The sequence below is a fragment of the Leptopilina heterotoma genome, unplaced genomic scaffold (genome assembly GCF_015476425.1).
Source record: "Leptopilina heterotoma isolate Lh14 unplaced genomic scaffold, ASM1547642v1 Lhet_15, whole genome shotgun sequence".
NCBI classification, from domain to species: Eukaryota; Metazoa; Arthropoda; class Insecta; order Hymenoptera; family Figitidae; genus Leptopilina; species Leptopilina heterotoma.
Genome location: NW_025110867.1, coordinates 1,946,463 through 1,964,988, shown reverse-complemented (window position 1 = coordinate 1,964,988; position 18,526 = coordinate 1,946,463). Strand labels below are relative to the sequence as shown.

The 18,526-nt window shown below is 30.7% G+C and overlaps 2 protein-coding genes across 2 annotated transcripts; one reads left to right on the top strand and one right to left on the bottom strand.

The window, feature by feature from the left end:
- Nucleotides 1-1,777: 1,777 nt before the first annotated feature.
- LOC122498447 lies at nucleotides 1,778-8,156 on the top strand. Its single transcript, XM_043606168.1, has 3 exons — nucleotides 1,778-1,928; nucleotides 5,014-5,376; nucleotides 7,366-8,156. The coding sequence occupies exons 1-3, from the start codon at nucleotides 1,860-1,862 to the stop codon at nucleotides 7,807-7,809; spliced, it is 876 nt and encodes a 291-aa protein (XP_043462103.1). The 5' UTR covers nucleotides 1,778-1,859; the 3' UTR covers nucleotides 7,810-8,156.
- On the bottom strand, nucleotides 4,473-5,129 carry LOC122498448. The gene is made up of 2 exons (XM_043606169.1): nucleotides 4,990-5,129; nucleotides 4,473-4,912 (listed from the first exon to the last, which is right to left on the bottom strand). The coding sequence occupies exons 1-2, from the start codon at nucleotides 5,038-5,040 to the stop codon at nucleotides 4,637-4,639; spliced, it is 327 nt and encodes a 108-aa protein (XP_043462104.1). The 5' UTR covers nucleotides 5,041-5,129; the 3' UTR covers nucleotides 4,473-4,636.
- Nucleotides 8,157-18,526: the final 10,370 nt, after the last annotated feature.

Sequence of the window (18,526 nt, the reverse complement as noted above, 5' to 3'; positions counted from 1 at the left end):
TTCATGTACTTTCTAAAAATTAAAAAAAAATTTTAACCCTCTTTTTCTAAAAAATGAAGTTTATTTTTTAATTTTTACCTGAATGGGTATTTTAAAAATTTTATTTTTATTGGAAAGCTGACATTTTTTCTAAAAAAAATCATGTATGTTTTATTAATTTAAGTAATTTTTAGGCCAATTTTTTACCACAATTATTTGTTTATTGGTTCTTGTCGTTAAACAACGTTTACATTAAAAGCACTGAAATTTTTTTTAGGTAATATTTTATTTTATAATTTTTTTTTACTTTTATATATAATTACATTCAGAAAAAGTTTATACTTACATAAAACATTGTCATGAGGATAGTTAAGTTATTGTAAAATAAAATAATTGTTATATTATTGTGGTTTAAATAACAAACATTTTTTTAAATTAAAATTTAAAAGAATGATTTTTTTCATCCCTATGTTGTAGATAGTGATAATACATAAAATTCAGATATTAATTTGATAAAGATTTAGGGATTTTAATACTAATAGAGATTGTATAGATGTTAATAATGTAGAGTACTGTGTTATATTATTATACATTATTTAAAAAACCCTGGTAGATGTTACCTAACTTTTCAATATCTGTTTTAAAATTTATTGAATATTTTTTTTACTATATATATCATTTCAAGAAATTTTCTTTTATGATAGTTTGATTTAATTTTTTTGTTTAGTATGTCGATTGGAAAACCATTTTTTAGAAGAGTTTCTTTAACGATTATAAGAATTTCTTTATGAAACTTTTCGTCTGCTAAATTGATCGCGCGATCAACTAGAGCTATGACAATACTTAATTTATATTTTAAGCAATGTTCAGAATCGTAATTTATGTATCGTCCTGACCATATTTGTTTTCTGAACCAATTTGTAATTATTTTATTGTTTTCTATATACAACGTTAAGTCTAGGAAATTGATGTTATTGTTTGTTGCTTCTTCCAAAGTGAATTTTATTTTTTCGTCTATTGAGTTGAATTTATCAAAAAAAGTATTTATTTTATTTTTTGGTAAGCATATTAAAGTATCGTCAATATATCGGTGGTAGAAAATAATTTTGTATTTAATGTTTTTCAAAAACTCTAGATAAAATTATTGTACAATGTTCGCTAATAAATCAAAAAAAGCGCCTTAAAAAATCTACGAAATAATATAAAAATATTTGAAAAATAATTTTAAAATAATATTTTGTAAAAGTTTTGGGCAAACTTACAAAAATAATTCTAATATTTCGTTCAAACTATTTATATAAGTTGTCCCCAAAAAGAAGATCTGCAAATTAGTAAAAAAAAATTTTCTGTAGCTTTAATAGTTTCAGAGATATATGCCAAAGCATCGGAAATTTTTTTTAAACACGATTTTTGAGTACCTGAGGTTAAAAAAGACCAAAATCAATCAAAAAGTTAGTTAAAAATTATCACTAAAACAATTCTTCCTATGAGGAAGTAATGATAATCCGAATATTCTATTATAAACTATAATATATTTAACTTTAATTTTGTAAAATTATACATGTTAAGAGATGAAAAATTATGAATGATTTATCTCTTATTCAACGCAAAAATTAAGTTCAGTAGGGAATTATAAAAACTATTAAAACACAATTAAGTAATTTTTCTATTTTTTCGGATAAAATACCGGTTTTCCTTGAATAATGAAGCATGCAATTTTACCAACAGATTTGCAGAGTCTTCGTTAATATATAAATGGATATACAAAATGTACCTTCACTTTCTTGTCTATCACTGATCTATCACTGATCAACAAAATTGAAGGAAAATTTAATTTAAAAAATTAACTTAAGAACTGTTTGTTAATAAGCGAAATTAAAATGAAATTATTTTTTTTAATCAGTATTTTCCTGCCTCTTTTCTACCAAATTTCAAGTGACTTAAATTCGGTAAGCAATAAAATTTATTTACAGATATTGTATATATTAATTACTTATTAAATAAATGGAATTATTTCTAGTCTTAAATGGATATGGGGCATCTTCAGTAAAAGTTTCACTCAAAAATTTTTTTGCATTAAAACAATTTTTTTCGAATTATATATGAAAAATAAGTAAATACGTGTTTTTTTATTTTTTTATTTGATCAAAATTATAAAAGTTATGATTTTTTTAAATTTAACATCTTCGGAAGCAAAGGATTTTTAAAACACTTTTAACCCCGTTATACCAAAAGGTAAAAAATAATGTAATATATGAAAATGACTTGTTTTTTCTTGAATATTTCAAATATGTAATAAAAAATAACTTTAATAAAGCGAAAACATGAAATAAATTGAAATTTCGTCTAAATTGTGAGTTTTCTCAAAAGCGAAGTAATTGATTTTCGATTTTTTCTTCCATTACAACCACTGATAAATATAGAAATTTTTCCCACTTATGACAAAGTGGTGTTCTTTAGGGTTCAAATTATATTTAAAATTATGTCAGTAGTTGCACAGAGTTTTATTCGATTTTTACACTTTTTCAAAATTTAACCTTCAAAAACAAAAGAAAACGAATGTTTTGTGGTTAATTTCTCAATTTCCTTCTGTACAGGCTCGGATTCAGAAGCAAATTTGGGGGGGGGGGCGATTCGTAAATTAAAACCTTATAGTAATGAAGGCATAGATATATTAATACCTAACATTACACTGTGAGTAAGTGTGTTTGGGGGGGCGATCGCCCCTTTCACCCCATCGTGGATCCGCGCCTGCTTCTGTAAAATCTGTGCAACGACTGATATAATTTTAAATACACTGAAAAAATGTTGAGTACCGTGCAATCTCAATCGTCGGAAAGTGGAGGAACTATAGTTTGGATGTGCTACGTTCTCAATTCGAAAAATCTACGTTCCTATGTCGGTGTCGCTGAACACCCAAGATTTGAGACTCAAAATCTTGAGACTGCCTGCAATAGCCGCATCTTGGGCGCTCAGCACGCCCGAGTTAGAAATGCAGCTCCTCCAAACTAAAGTCGTATCGCATTCGTAAATTTTCGGTCTACTTGGAACGGCCCGTCACCTAAAATTTTTTCCGTGTATAATTTGAACCCTAAAGAACACCACTTTGGCATAAGTAGGAAAAATTTCTTTATTTATCAGTGGTTGTAATGAAAGAAAAAAATTGAAAATCAATTACTTCGCTTTTAAGAAAAGTCACAATTTAGACGAAATTTCAATTTATTTAATGTTTTCGCTTTATTAAAGTTGTTTTTTATTACATATTTGAAATATTCAAGAAAAAACAAGTCATTTTCATATATTACATTATTTTTTATCTTTTGGTATAACGGAGATAAAAGTGTTTCAAAAATCCTTTGCTTCCGAAGATGTTAAATTTAAAAAAATCATAACTTTTATAATTTTGATCAAATAAAAAAATAAAAAAACACATATTTACTTATTTTTCATATAGAATTCGAAAAAAATATGGTTTTAATACAAAAAATTTTTTGGGTGAAACTTTTACTGAAAATGCCCCATATATTTTTAATTAATTTTGCAGTTAATTATTTTTGTATTGTTCAACATGGCTTGTTTGCAATAAAGTTTTAGTCAACATTTTTTAATTATGGTAAAAATTTTGTTTTTTTTCAATTAACATCCAACTTCAAAATAAAGAATTTAAATTAGAAATAGAATTTACCACTCTGTAAAACATTATTTTACATGTAAGATGAATTTATCATTTATCAAGTTTTCAAATCAAACTGTTAATACAATAAAAATACGTAAGAATTTAACGCACTGTCGCACAGTGGAACAAATCGCAAATCTAGCTAGACAAAAGTCGTAGCTCAAAATGTTTTAAATGAATTTTCATGACAATTTATAGCTAGGAGTTTTTGGGGTCACTGATTACGAATCTGACGTTGGTTTTCCAAAATTCAAAATGGCGGATCCAATGTGACGGACAATTTAGAAAAAAATAGTCGATGCCTATGAAGCTCGGTATCTAGGGGTTTTTCGGGGACGTTGATTACAAATCTGATGTTGGTTTTCAAAAATTTAAAATGGCGGATCCAATATGGCGAACAAGTTTTTCAAAAAATATCTGATTTGTATGAAATTTGGTATCTTGAGGTTTTCGAGGTTGCTGATTAGGAATGTGATGTTGGTTTTTAACAATTAAATGTCGTGGATTTAATTGAATAAATATGGTTAATGAATTGTTAAAAAGTAGATGGGTTTAAATAAAAACTTAGCTTTGGAAACTTCTGTGGCTGCTGATTATACAGTGTTCTTATTAATTTCCCTAAAAATAAAAAATTCCAAAGGTATCAATTTTTGAATATGAGAATTAGAATTTATTGTTTAAAGTATAAATAAGTTAAAAAACAGCAACAATCTTAAAACATCAAAGAAGATGTTAAAACTTTAAATGATAAAACTATCATAATAACTATAAAAATTAAAAATAGTTACATTTGACTGAAGTGACGTCAAAAAAATATTAACTTTTAATCATCATCGTTTTCGTCATCTTGATTAATTTCAAAATTCTCTAAAAGTCGCAATACATCAGGTGAAATGCTATCGCTTTTCTTTGGTTTCTCAACTCAAAGACTGGTTATGCGACGATCTGAAGAAAGTAGTAAGTTCATGTTTATCAAGTCACTCATTGTATCACTTCTGGAAAATTTTCGGGTGTGATATTCCCTAAAGTTTTTATAATATTTACAGCTTCTTTTATTATTCTTGGACCATGAATAAGTAGCTTGTGGATACTTTGTGGCATGTGATACCACTTATACTTCTTTACATAAAGTTCTGCTGTTTTAGAGCAATATTTTTCAAACGCATCAATATTGATACTGAATCCACTGGAAATTGTCTTTAAAATCGTAGCAAAGCTTCTAATAAGCTCTTCATCAACACCTGTTATATCACGATTCTAAAATAATCAAGAAAATATTTTTTTAATATTGAGAAACTAAAACTACTATTATTATTTAAGCATATTAAAATTACCATTAGAAACTTTTTTGTTTGTAGCCAAATCCGAAAAAATGTCCAAAACATATGACATTTTTTTTGGTCAATGAAAATAGTACCCAACAGTATTGTGATTGTGATGATACATTTTTATATCACCTTGAAGATAATTTTTGCTACGATGCCTACAGACAAGGTCCTTGTCCATCTGGATATTACTTCGTTTTATCACCTGGAAAATATATGGCAACATGTCAAAAGAATCCGTGTCGCATAGACGGAATTGTTCCTTTTCAAGGAAAATGTCATTTTCTGTGGGAATCAGGACAGCCTTGCAAAAACAAAGAAACACAATTAGGAGTCAATAACGATTTTCAAATAGAGTGCGGTAGAAGAAGTTACAATGGTTACTATTATGATTGGGTAAGTTTAATTCCAATTTCTTAGCAAACACTCTAGAAAAGTAATCTTTATTTTAATATTCCTATAAAATTAATGCTCAATTTCATTTTTCTCTTATTTAACTTTAGTTGAATGTTATTATTAAAATCAGAAGCTGAAAATTTATTTTATTATGTTATTAACCATCAAAGAATAAAAAACAATATTCTACATAAGTCATTCCATTATATTTCGACTAAAGTCGTTGCCGACAAATTAAAAAAAATAATTCTTAATTAATTCCAATAATTTGTTAACATTTACCTAGTGAATTATTTGTTTACGTTAATGTTTTCTAATACCTACATGAAAAAGTGACAATATTTTAAATGATTATTTTTTATATTTTACTTACTGCGATCGAAACATACAAAGCAACAGGTTTGACGCCAAGGATATGTTTGACCATTTGATATGATTATTCAAATGTACATTCATGAATTGCAGATAACAAACTGGGTGAAAACATTTTTTATCAATATATATGGGACATTCCACGTCAACACGGACAGAGCTCTAAACAAAAATTGCTTTGATGGATTTAAACGTTCTAGGGCTTAAAAGATTTCTACGTTCATGTTATTTAAGATGCCGATGGGCGTTTTTTGCAAAATTCCATTTCCGATGCCAATAGAACTGTCAAAAGTCAAAAGGTCCAAAAATCTCAAAATACTTTTATGAATTAAAAGCAAAAAACGAGGTAAATTATTCTGTAACTCATTCTTTATCAGTTTTTAGGGTTCCCGAATATGAATCTAAAGTTTTTTTTTAAAAATCCAAAATGGCGAATTCAATATGGCGGACAAAATTCAAATTTGATCAGATTCGATTAAAACTTGTTACTCGGGGGTTTTTAGGGTCGCTGATTACGAATCTGAAGTCACTTTTTAAAAATTCAAAATGGCGGATCCAATATGGTGGAAAAAATTTTCAAATTTGATCCGATTCCCTTAAAACGTGTTACTCGGGGGCTTTTGGGGTCGCAGATTATGAATATGAAGTTACTTTGTAGAAATTCAAAATGTCGGATCAAATTTTTTAATTTGATCAGATTTAATTAAAAAGTGTTACTCGGTGGTTTTTAGCGTATCTGATTATGAATTTGAAGTCTCAAACACAAAGTAACTTCATATTCATGATCTGCGACCCCAAAAGCCCCCGAGTAACACGTTTTAAGGGAATCGGATCAAATTTGAAAATTTTTTCCGCCATATTGGATCCGCCATTTTGAATTTTTTTTAAATGACTTCAGATTCGTAATCAGCGACCCTAAAAACCCCCGTGTAACAAGTTTGCATCGAATCTGATCAAATTTGAATTTTGTCCGCCATATTGAATTCGCCATTTTGGATTTTTAAAAAAAAACTTTAGATTTATATTCGGGAACCCTAAAAACTTATAAAGAATAAGTTACAGAATAATTTACCTCGTTTTTTGCTTTTAATTCATAAAAGTATTTTGAGATTTTTGGACCTTTTGACTTTTGACAGTTCTATTGGCATCGGAAATGGAATTTTGCAAAAAACGCCCATCGTCATCTTAAAGTACATGAACGTAGAAATCTTTTAAGCCCTAGAACGTTTAAATCCATCGAAGCAATTTTTGTTTAGAGCTCTGTCTGTGTTGACGTGGAATGTCCCATATGTATTGTATGCAATTTATTAAGATGCATTCATATTAAGAAAAAATTACTTTAAATTTATAAAAATTAAAATAAATATAAAAATAGAGGTGGGGGGGTTGGCGCGCGAAGCGCGCAGGGGGGCGAATCCCCCCTAGTATATATATATATAAAATTATTCGTTATTTTTATTTGTAACAATAAATTTTAATTTTTGCAATTTTTTAAAATTTCTTTCAATCCTCTAAAATAAATAACGTTTTAAATTTGAAATTAGTATTCTTGATTACAAAAAACGTCAATATCCGCAAAATTATAGCAATACTGTATAAATAATAATTATATTTCAGAAAACATCCAAATCCTGTCAAAAGGATTCCTTACTGATGCCAACAAATGATGAACATACACATTACATTTGCAAATGTAAATCAAGTTTTATTTATTCAGCAAAATATAATACATGTCAGCAGGCCTACAGACAGGGAACATGCTCTCCAGGAAGTTACTATGTTCTACCTCCAGGTCACAAAGAGCCGAGATGTGAAGTAAATCCGTGTCACGAAGATGGTCTTGTTCCCTTCAAAGGGAAATGTCATAAAGTCTATAAATATGGATATCCTTGTTCTGATGATTATACTCGATTGTCAGTAACAGAAAAAACATTTAAACTGGATTGCCTTTATCAACCACCTGGTAGTGCGGGTGCCGGTGGAATTATAACCGCTCCATCAAAGGCTTGCCCACGAGGAAGTCGAAGAGTAGTTACAGAATGCAAACGCGTTTTTCAATGAAATAATATCCATAAAATGAAATATATATGGTTCAATAAATTAAAAAATTTACCACAATCTCGATGCGAAATCTCTATATCCTAATTTAACATTTTAATTTAATTCACCTCTTAATACATGGTGATTACAACTCATCAAGTCTATGTTCAAAATGTAAAATGGAAGGAGTGTATTACATGGAAATAATTAATTTCTCGAAATAACAAAACAGATTTATCTAGTTTTGAAAACTGGTTCCTTTTTAGGATTTGTTTAAATGTTTAAGAGAAATTTTCTTGAAATATTACATTATTTAAGAAAAATAGCATTACTGTTAAGAAATAATAATAAGAAACTCGAAATCAGTATTTTTTATAATTTTAAAAAGGCCTAAAACATTAAAAAAGTAAACTGTTTATAAACAATTTATTAAAAAATAAACTTTTTATTTTGTTTAAAGAATACTTTTTATTTTCATGAAAATTTCACGAATTTCAAATCTAACACTGCACTCGTAATCCGGTGTCATATGAGCATTTTGATAATTAATGCGAATGTACCATCAGTAGGCTTCGCCATAAAAGATTTCAAATCCATTTTTGGTGATATAATCCTAAAATCAGAAATCCGATGCGTACCCTAGTACTTGAATTAAATGCAATAAATTACAATTTTTGATTTCTTGATTTATGTAGGGTAGGGGCCCTACGGTGGCCATCCAACTTTTAAACAACAAGATTTTTCCATATTGCTATTATTATTATTATTATTATTATTATTATTAAGAAGAGGGTTGTGGACCTAGGACCTTGCAGGTCAACGCCACTAACGCTTGGGTAATCCCTTTACGTTCCCCATAACCACCCCTATATCCGAAGTCCTTTCCACAACAGGAGGACTTCGGCCAGGTTTTTGGTAGCGATAACGGTCTCCCCCAGAAAGAAGTAGCCCGTAATGTGTTCCCGCTCCTTCACAAGTGCAGGGCAGTGACACAAGATGTGTATCGGGGTTTCATATTCCTCTCCACACCTACGGCACTTCGGGTCATCTAGGATCCCCATTTTGTGCCTATGATAGCGCAGATCGCCATGGCCAGTTAATAGCCCCGTTATGATCTTTGCCTCTTTTCTATTTAATTTGCGGAATTCCGCTTTCCTCATAGGGTTAATACTACTTCCCATGAGTACCTTGGCTTGTCTACAGCCCTTAGTTACCTGCCATTCCCTTTGGTGTTCCGCAGCTATCCACTGTTTAATTTCCAGTGTCAAGCATTTGTTGGAAACACCAATGGGAGGTTCAGGTCCAATAAGTTGTTTTCTAGCCCCTTCTTTGGCTAGCTCATCCGCCCTATCGTTTCCCGCATATCCACTGTGACCAGGGATCCACAGGAGGGTAACGCGGTTCGTTTCAGCTAGTTTGTTAAGTGATTCATGACAATCACCGACCAGCCGTGATGTTGATACGTATCGTTTCAAGGAGAAAATGGCCGCCTTGCTATCCGAAAGGATAAAAATATCTTTGTTGTGACAATTTTTCAAGGCTTCAACAGCACCATAAAATATTGCCACAATTTCGGCTTGTAACACAGTAACAGTGGTCCCTAACTTAAAGGAGTGTCCCACTTGGGAGGTTACATGATAGATTCCTGCACCGACTCCATTCCCGCCTTTTGATCCATCTGTGTACCAGACTTCACCGTCAGCTGGAATACTTGTCAGTCCATTTATCCAATCTTCTCTACTAGGTATATTAATCCTATACTTTTTGTCGAAGAGATACAAAGGGACAGTTCTGTCCCTAATCATACTTAGAAGGGGGATTCTCACCAATTTCTTTGGGAGACGCCATCTGCCCACCTCCCTGCAGCCCACAGGACCACTCAACCGCAGGGCAGCCTTAACCGCCGCTGCTTTAATTGTAAGGTGTAAGGGTTCTAGCCCCAAGAGGGCACCAAGGGCAGCAGTGAGAGTTGTACGCACCGCCCCCGTTATGCCTCTAAGTACCATCCCATTTACCCTTTCCAATTCTGTTTGTGCTGTTTTTAGCTCAACTCTACCCCACCAGACCACACAAGCATAGGTCAGCCTAGGGAGCAGAATTGCTTCATAGATCCACAATAGTGTATCCGGTTTGAGACCCCAGCTACCACCAATGGCCCTTCTACATTGCCAAAGAGCAGCTGTAAGTTTCTTACATTTTTCCTCTAAATGCTTTTTCCAGAGCAGTTTGCTATCCAGGATTACTCCTAGATATTTTGCCTGCTCTGTGTATTTGATCTCTTTTCCGGACAGCGTAAGTGAGCACGAGGCTTTCCACTTGTACCGTCTGGTAAAGATAACCGCTTCCGTTTTCCCCGGATTTACAGATAAACCCACCTTCTCACACCATTTATCTACCAGGTTTAACGCTTTTTGGGCCACTTCGAGTATAACTTCAAGGTGGGGACCGCGAACGATTAACAAAATGTCATCCGCATAACCAATTACATGGTATCCTGCTTCGGTCAGAATTCTCAGTAGTTCATCCACTTGCTCTGGTACCAAGGACCAGAGCAAGGGTGAAAGAACCCCTCCTTGGGGGCATCCAGAGTTGACTGTCCCTTTCAGGACTGAGTCTCCTTTAGTTGATAAGAGGTTCCTGTTTTTTAACATATGACAGGTCCAATCAACCACTCCTGTAGGAATATTAAAAGCTGTCATAGCTCTTTTTATGGATTCCGGAGAGGCCTGACTAAAAGCTCCTTCTATGTCCATAAAAACACCCACAGCAAAGCCCTGATTCTGCAGTTGCCCATCAATTAGGTCTACTGCTCTAGCCAGAGCTGTTTCCGTAGAGCATCCCGCTCTATACGCATATTGATCCTTTTGTAGCGGGAACCGCTCCAAAATCTCACTGCGAATATATCTATCCACCAACCTTTCAACTAATTTTAGGATAAAGGATGTAAGGCTAATAGGACGGAAATCCTTCGGTGAGGTATAACCGTTCTTGCCCGCTTTAGGTATGAATACAACTTTTGTACCCCTCCACGCTACTGGGACATATCCCAGAGTCAGACTCGCCCTAGCAAGTCTTACCAATGGTCCAACAGCCTCATATATCGCTCTTTGCAAGAGGACAGGGTAGACGCCATCAGGACCCGGAGACTTGTAAGGGCTGAAAGATTCCGTGGCCCATCTGATCCTCTCGGCAGTCACAATCCTGTTAGCCAACTGCCTCCGAGACCGGTAATCAGCCTGCGGAAGGTTTGTTGGCGGCTCAGGATCGGATCCGCCCTCCCCAGACCTCGAAAAGCCCGGGAAGTGTTCCTGGACCAGGCAAGCCAAGGTTCCATCGTCCGACTCAGAGAAAGTCCCGTCCGGCAACATTAAAGTGCCCAGAATTGCATCAGGGTTCTTAGCGAGCAGCTTATCCAATCTGGCCGCCTCTTTCCCTTTTTCGATGCTAGAGCAGAAAGCATTCCAACTGTCTTGTTTTGCTTTCCTTACTTCATACCTATAGTCGTCTCTCATTTTCGTAAAATCAGACCAACCATTAGTCGTGCGCCTTTTCTTGGCACGCTTAAAGAGTCTCCTGGTTTCTCTCCTGAGATTCCATATTGCTAAGGAAAATAAAATTTTGGCGACCATTCAAAAATTCACTGAAAAAGTTTAAACAAGTTGCTCATTTCATGATCATTTAGCTTCCTCTATATAATAAATACCAATTGCTTAATTTTTTATTAGGTATAGAATCATTATTTTAAAGTATTAAGGTAAAATTTTAAAAATACAAAATTTGAAATATTTGTTAAAAATAAAAATATTGATTAATTTTATAAATATTGATAAAATATATACTTAATATGAATAAATCGAATCGTTTTCATGCCAGGAATATAGTTTTGACAAGAATTAATAAAAATTTTAATAAAGAAAAAAGTTATTTCAAAAAATACAAAAATAAATTTTTTCAAAAATTAAAAAATTGCTAACAAAATTTTATTTTTAGATATTTTTGAAAATCCTTCTGTCTGATTTTAGGTATTTGTGACCTTAATACACCTACAAACTTTTATCAAAATCCGTCAAAATGTGTAAGAGAAAATTTGTCTACGCGATATTTATGAGTGACGTGCACGAACATTTGCATATATGTATGTATACATATGGGTAAGATATTTATATGACCATTTATCATTTCTGTAATTTTTAATGAATGCACACAAACATTTGTAGGCTTTTAGCTTACCATTAATCTTTTTCAATTATTATATGTAGTTATTGATAGTTTAATGTTATTTTTTATAAAACATTTTTTTTTACTTTTTCTATGTAGAAGAAAATTTTTATGTAGGTTAAGTCGCGAGTATATTTGACACTAAAATTTTGTTCTTATTTGTATTTTTCTTATCTGTTCTTTAAGACAAATTTTATTTGTAAAAAATCACAAGTACATTTTATAATTTGAAGTTAAATTTTGTTTTTGTTCATTTTGTTTTAAAAATTTTTTGTTTCCTTCTGTTCTTAAATCCAATTTTCTTAGATTATGTCACATGTATAGTTAAAACTAAAATTTGTTTTATTTTTATTAATTATTTAAAAAATAACTTTATATTCACCGCGTTGTTTTTTATTGCTTATACTATTCTTTTTTATGTAGGGTTAATATTATTTTCTATATTTACATAGCAATTAAGAGGAAAGTTCCCTTAAAATTCGATGAAAAATGGAAAAAATTTGTTGGCTTAATTTGTATCCTAATGTTATTAATACGTGGGAGAAAGGGTACATCGATGTAATGTAAAAAATAATCAACGTTACAGAAAATTATAAAAATTGCTTGATTTAATAATTCACGTTCTTTTAATACAAATATTAATTTGGATCAATAAGATAATTTTTTTGAAATAACTACATATTTATTTAAATCAAATATTCAATTATTCATCATAGATAATTATTTTAACCCTTAAAGTATACACTGAGTACAGATCGCCCAAGTTTTTTGTTCAAATGCGTTTTATTTTTAAAAACATTTCATTGTCTATTATTAAATATTTTTTAACAAATTTATTTTGTATCAACAAAACTATATTTTTTATATTCCTTAGAACATCTCCTATCGATTAAAAACAATCGACTGAATTTCATCAATTTGAGACAAATACACAGGTTTACAAATTAAAAACTTTTCTTTGCCAATCGAACAAAACATTTTTTTTCGAATAGTAGGTGTTTGTTGAGTAAGAAAATCATAGTTTTAATTTTTTTTCCTCGCGCAGTTTTCTGTAGCTTCAAATTTTGCATTTTCGAGGTGCGGCGCCACTTAAACTTACCTGTAGGAAAATTAGCTTGTCAGAATATAATAAATGAGGTATCGTTGGAAAGGTTATCAAATTACCTTTCGATCCATAGATCACAGAATAAAATTCAACAAAAATTGAGAGAGTTACAGTCGATTAAAGATGAAATTTCATGACAATTTTGATGATTTTTAGACATTTAAGTAACTTCTACTATTTTTTTCTACATTAAACAGGGAAGAATGTTTAGGTTTAAATTTTTTTATTGATAGACTATATCATTACAAAAATTTTGAGCCCTTGTGGACCTCGATTGGATTAATAATGACAATTCTGCACTAAATTTAGTGAACGAAACTACATTCTTCATTTTTAGTATCCTTTAAATATTTCCAGCAAAAATTCAAGTAATAAAATTTGGTTAAGTGCAAAGTTACTGAAATCACTAATCAAGAGTTTCTGAAGTCGTTGATTTCGAATGCAATGTTAGTTTTGCAAATTTCAAAATGGCGGATCCAATATGGCGGACAAGTTTTTGAAAATCGATTAGATTCGTCTCAAATTCGTTACTCGGCGGTTTTTGGGGTCGCTGAATACGAATCCGATGTCAGATTTCAAAAGTTAAAAATGTCGGATCCAGTAGGTGCGAATTCGATGGATTTTAAAAAACTTGTTCACCATTATGAATCCATCATTTTCAATTTTCGAAATCTGACATCGGATTCGTAATCAGCGACCCCAAAAACCCCCGAGTAACGAATTTGAGACGAATTTCATCGATTCTTAAAAACTTGTCCGCCATATTGGATCCGCCATTTTGAAATTTGCAAAACTATCATTGCATTCGAAATCTACGACTTCAGAAACTCTTGATTAGTGATTTCAGTAACTTTGCACTTAACCAAATTTTATTACTTGAATTTTTGCTGGAAATGTTTAAGGGATACTAAAAATGAAGAATGTAGTTTCGTTCACTAAATTTAGTGCAGAATTGTCATTAATTTAATCAAAAAGTTTATGAAATCAGATTATGAAAATCATTACTCGGGGGTTTTCGGGGTTGCTGATTACGAATCTGGCATTAGATTTTTAAAACTCAAAATGTCGGATCCAATATGGTGGATATTTAAAAAAAATTTCTTAATTTATAGTATTTGCTTAAAAATCATTATTCAGCGGTTTTCGGGGTCGCTGATTACGAATCTGGCATCGGAACACACCCCTAACCCCTAAGTAACGATTTTCACGCAAATTCGGTGAATTGAAATTTTTTTTTAAATTATCCGCCATATTGGATCCTCTATTTTAAATATTCAAAAACTGACATCAGGTTCGTAATCAGCGACCCCGAAAACCCCTGAGTAACAATTTTCAAGCGAATTTAATGAATTTTAAAATTTTTTGAAAAAGTTCCGCCATAATGGATTCTCTATTTTTAATATTCAAAAACTGACATCGGATTCGTACACTGTAAAAAAAGGGAGTTCAATTTTAACTCCCCCGGGGGGTCTATAAAAGTCGCACCCATTAGGGAGTTAATGCCAGGGGAGTTAAATAAAGAGAGTTACAATTACAATTTCACAGGTGAAAAACGATAGGCAGAAATTATAAGAAATTTTGTTTTCGTTTATTCTTTTCACAAATAAATTCTTACAACTTAACAAAGTTGAAATATTTCAAATTACAATAATAACGAATGTTTTAACATGACTTGAAAATTATAAATTAAAAATAAAATAATAAGTTGCAAGAAACAGAATTTTAAGGGGACACTACTGACAATTTGCTTCATTTTTCAATTTCGAAAAAGAAAGACTTTATTTTTAAGCTAAAATCGTTGCGATATTCAAAGTACGTGTAATAACTGAAAACGAGATACAATAATATTTAAAAAATATTAATCATGTGAACAATTTTTTTATGGGGACACCACTGACATGGTGTACTCGACAAAGCGATTGCTTTCTGCCACCAACCGTACAAGTTATAGATGTGAAAGAATGTTGTAATATTTTTTCTTTTAGAAGCTATACATATCACCAATATTATTAACGCTTAATAAGGTAATTATCTGCACTAGGCTATTTAAATATCAGGTATGATATTCAAAATTTGCGATAATTACTTAAAAATATGAAACTTACGGACAGGCGGTTTTGATTTTTTTTCTAGCACTGGATAAAAATTATTCTGTTAGCACAATTAAAATATAAATATAGACTCTCAGTTGTGCATAATGATTTTTCTTGTACTAAAAATGTGAGAAACAACCATTTTTATTATTAGATAAAGTTCTGATTTTTTAAGTGCGGACAAGGGACACCACCATGACTATTTTGCTTCTAATTCTTCTGCAAAATTTTTTAAAAGAATTTCTAGCGACTAAGAATTGTTAATTTAAGTAGAAGGAGTGATTAAAAAAATTAATTAACTTCAAAAACTTTTATATATGAACTAGTATACCAAATTTTTGGGCAGAACATGAAAATGACATTTTAAATTTAACCACCCACATACATATAGTGAGTAGTTTTCAATAAAATGTTATAATGTTTTTTCACTTTTCAAGAAAAATATATCTTTTTTAACATATTAAAAATTATTATATCTTTTCTAACTTTTTGATCACAAACTTTTTAAAAATTTACACTTGCAGGGCGGTATTATAGTTTTTATTAAACTAACATTTTTGTTTCTTGCAGCCGTAGAAATTCTCAGTTCTTTATAAAACATAAAAATCATACAATTTATACAAATCTATTTTTTTAATTTTGAAAAAACAATGTTACACAAATATTAGAAATTGACAACAGTAAAGATCTAATAAGTTATTTTTTATCTATCTTTCCGAAAATGTTTAATATTTTCACAAAAAGCAGTTGAAAGTTGTAATAAAACATTGACTAACGAAGTTAACAAATAGTGTATAAAAATAAATGCTTATGATAAAACATATTTTTATTTTTAGAGAAAACCTGCTCCTTGTCCATAGAAAGTATGTCTCACTACTGCCGTGTTTTGGAAAAACACAGTAACTGCAAAAAAATCAAAAAATGAGTTTTTTATATCGTTGGAATCGTAGAAAAAAGATACACCTGTTCATGCAAAGCATTTTTTAAAATTATTAACTTAATTAATAATAATTTTTTTATAATTATGCTATTTTAACAGTAACTGCAAAAATTGGCAAGTCATAATTCGAGAAACTGGGTTAACTGTCAGATACCTGGTGCCATATTTGGGCATTGTGACGTATTTTGAGGGTCGTGATTTCAAACACCAAGTAACTGCACAGTTACTTGGTCTTTCAAAATAGTAGCGTTCTTTTTCGAGCCCTCGTCGCACGAAACACCAAGTAACTGCAGGGCGCTCTCGAAGCAGTTCAGTTACCTAAGTTTTTCGTGCGACGAGGACTCAAAAAGAGGCGCTAGTAATTTAAAAGACCAAGTAACTGCAGAATTTTATATAGAGCTCGTAAAAGTTACGAGCAATTCATTTAAAATAATTAATAATTTATTATTATTCTAAATAATACTTAGTCATTTATTATAAATTATATTATATTATTTATGTTATAAGTTTATTTACAACTATTAATTGATAATTTCTAATTATTAATTAAATTTATTTTAATTGATTTCACTTTTATTGTTTAAAATTATTAAAAATAATGAAAATACTTTACATTGAAAAAATTTCCTAGTAGATTTGACTACTTTTTAACTACTCTGCTTAGTTCAATAAGTCCCCAATAATATTCAAAACTTGTATTAACTATCAAAAAGTGTAGTTTGTGCTATCAAATTTTGTAGTTGTTTTTGCAATTTTACTACATTTCTTAGTTAACTGAATTCTAAATTTTTAACTACATAAAGAAATAGTAAAATTAACTATACAAACAGTGCTAAGTAAACATGTAATTAGGTACACTGAAAAAAAATTATTTGATTCAAATAACCGATTAATTGACTAATTATTAATTAAATATTTACTTGAAACAAATAATATTTATTGCAGGCAATTCAATAGTATTTAAACCAATAATTGCAGTATTTAAAGTAATTAACATTTAATTGACTCAAATAAATATTATTTGATTCAATTAAATATTTAATTTATAATAGTCAATTAATCGGTTATTTGATTGAATCACATTAATTTTTTTTTCAATGTATTTAAACTAATTCTTCGTATTCACTTTACTACCCAAAGTAGTTGGATTTAAAAAAAATTATTTTCTGTGTATTTTAATTTTAAATTAAAAAAGAATAATAATTAATAGTTTTTGATTATTAATTAATAATTAATATGTTATAACAAAATTTAATATAGGGAAGTTGGATATTTATGTAAATAATTATTAAAATACGGCGTCAAGAAATATTAACATTTTTATATTATATTGCGCAGGGTTTTCTCTTGTTGTTATTTTATTTATTTTTAAATTTTATTATAATTTTATAATATTATATTATTCACTTTTTCTAAAATTATTACATTAAAAAAACCTTTTTTTAGAACTCCCCATTATATTCTCTTGCAGTTACCTAAGTTCTCTGCGCGACGAAGGGTCTTATACGAGCGCTCATCGCACGAAAGACCAAGTAACTGCCAGTTACTTGGTCTTTCGTGCGACGAGACTCAAATCAGCATACCGGTAACTACATTTTTAATAATTTATTTATTGTTTAAACAAATAAAACATTTATTTTTACATCATTAAAAAGAGGACATTCATACGAATCAAAAGTAAAAAATGGCGTTTTATAATTTCAATTAGACTATGCGGGAGAGGGCAATAAACATTCGAACAGTTTTTCGCGTTTTTCTCGAAATCTTTCAATCTGCAGTTACTGTGTTTTTCGAAAACACGGCAGACTACCCAGATAACAAAATGCTTGCAGTGCTGCAGGAATTTTGCACTCATATGTGCGCAGTAAATATCACGTATGCTTTCAAAACACCACACAGATGTGTCCACATGTGTGGCACTAAAAGCAATCATTTCGTGCGTTACCATAAAAAGCTAAGCATATGAATAGCTTTAGTGTGCGCATTCGTGCTAATCACGTGCGTGAATGTTATTTGCTCGCAGTGTGCACGCACGAGTGCAATTCTCGCGAGACGGACATCGTGCGACGCACGTTTGTTTTCTGGGTATGTTGATGACAAGAATCAATCCATCGTATTTTGCGACTGCAAAGAAACTCTTTTATATTTTCCTGAAAATGACTTCTGTTACGATGCCTACAGACAAGGTCCTTGTCCTTCAGAGCATTATTTGGTACTAGATCCTGGAGAAACAGTTGCAAAATGTAAAAAAAATGTGTGTTTATTAGATGGTCTTGTTCCATTTAAAGACAAATGCTGTTTTCTTTGGAATTCTGAATTGCCTTGTGAAAAACAATTCCATAAATTAACAGTCAATAAAGATACTTTTGAATTAGAATGCAG

What these genes read in the sequence shown, in the direction of transcription:
- LOC122498447 (XM_043606168.1), top strand. Translation starts at nt 1,860, where the DNA reads ATGAAATTATTTTTTTTAATCAGTATTTTCCTGCCTCTTTTCTACCAA. An exon ending in TTTCAAGTGACTTAAATTCG is followed by an intron (nt 1,929 to 5,013) that starts GTAAGCAATAAA and finishes TTTTGTTTGTAG; the next exon opens with CCAAATCCGAAAAAATGTCC. An exon ending in ATGGTTACTATTATGATTGG is followed by an intron (nt 5,377 to 7,365) that starts GTAAGTTTAATT and finishes ATTATATTTCAG; the next exon opens with AAAACATCCAAATCCTGTCA.
- LOC122498448 (XM_043606169.1), bottom strand. Translation starts at nt 5,040, where the DNA reads ATGTTTTGGACATTTTTTCGGATTTGGCTACAAACAAAAAAGTTTCTA. An exon ending in AAACAAAAAAGTTTCTAATG is followed by an intron (nt 4,913 to 4,989) that starts GTAATTTTAATA and finishes TGATTATTTTAG; the next exon opens with AATCGTGATATAACAGGTGT.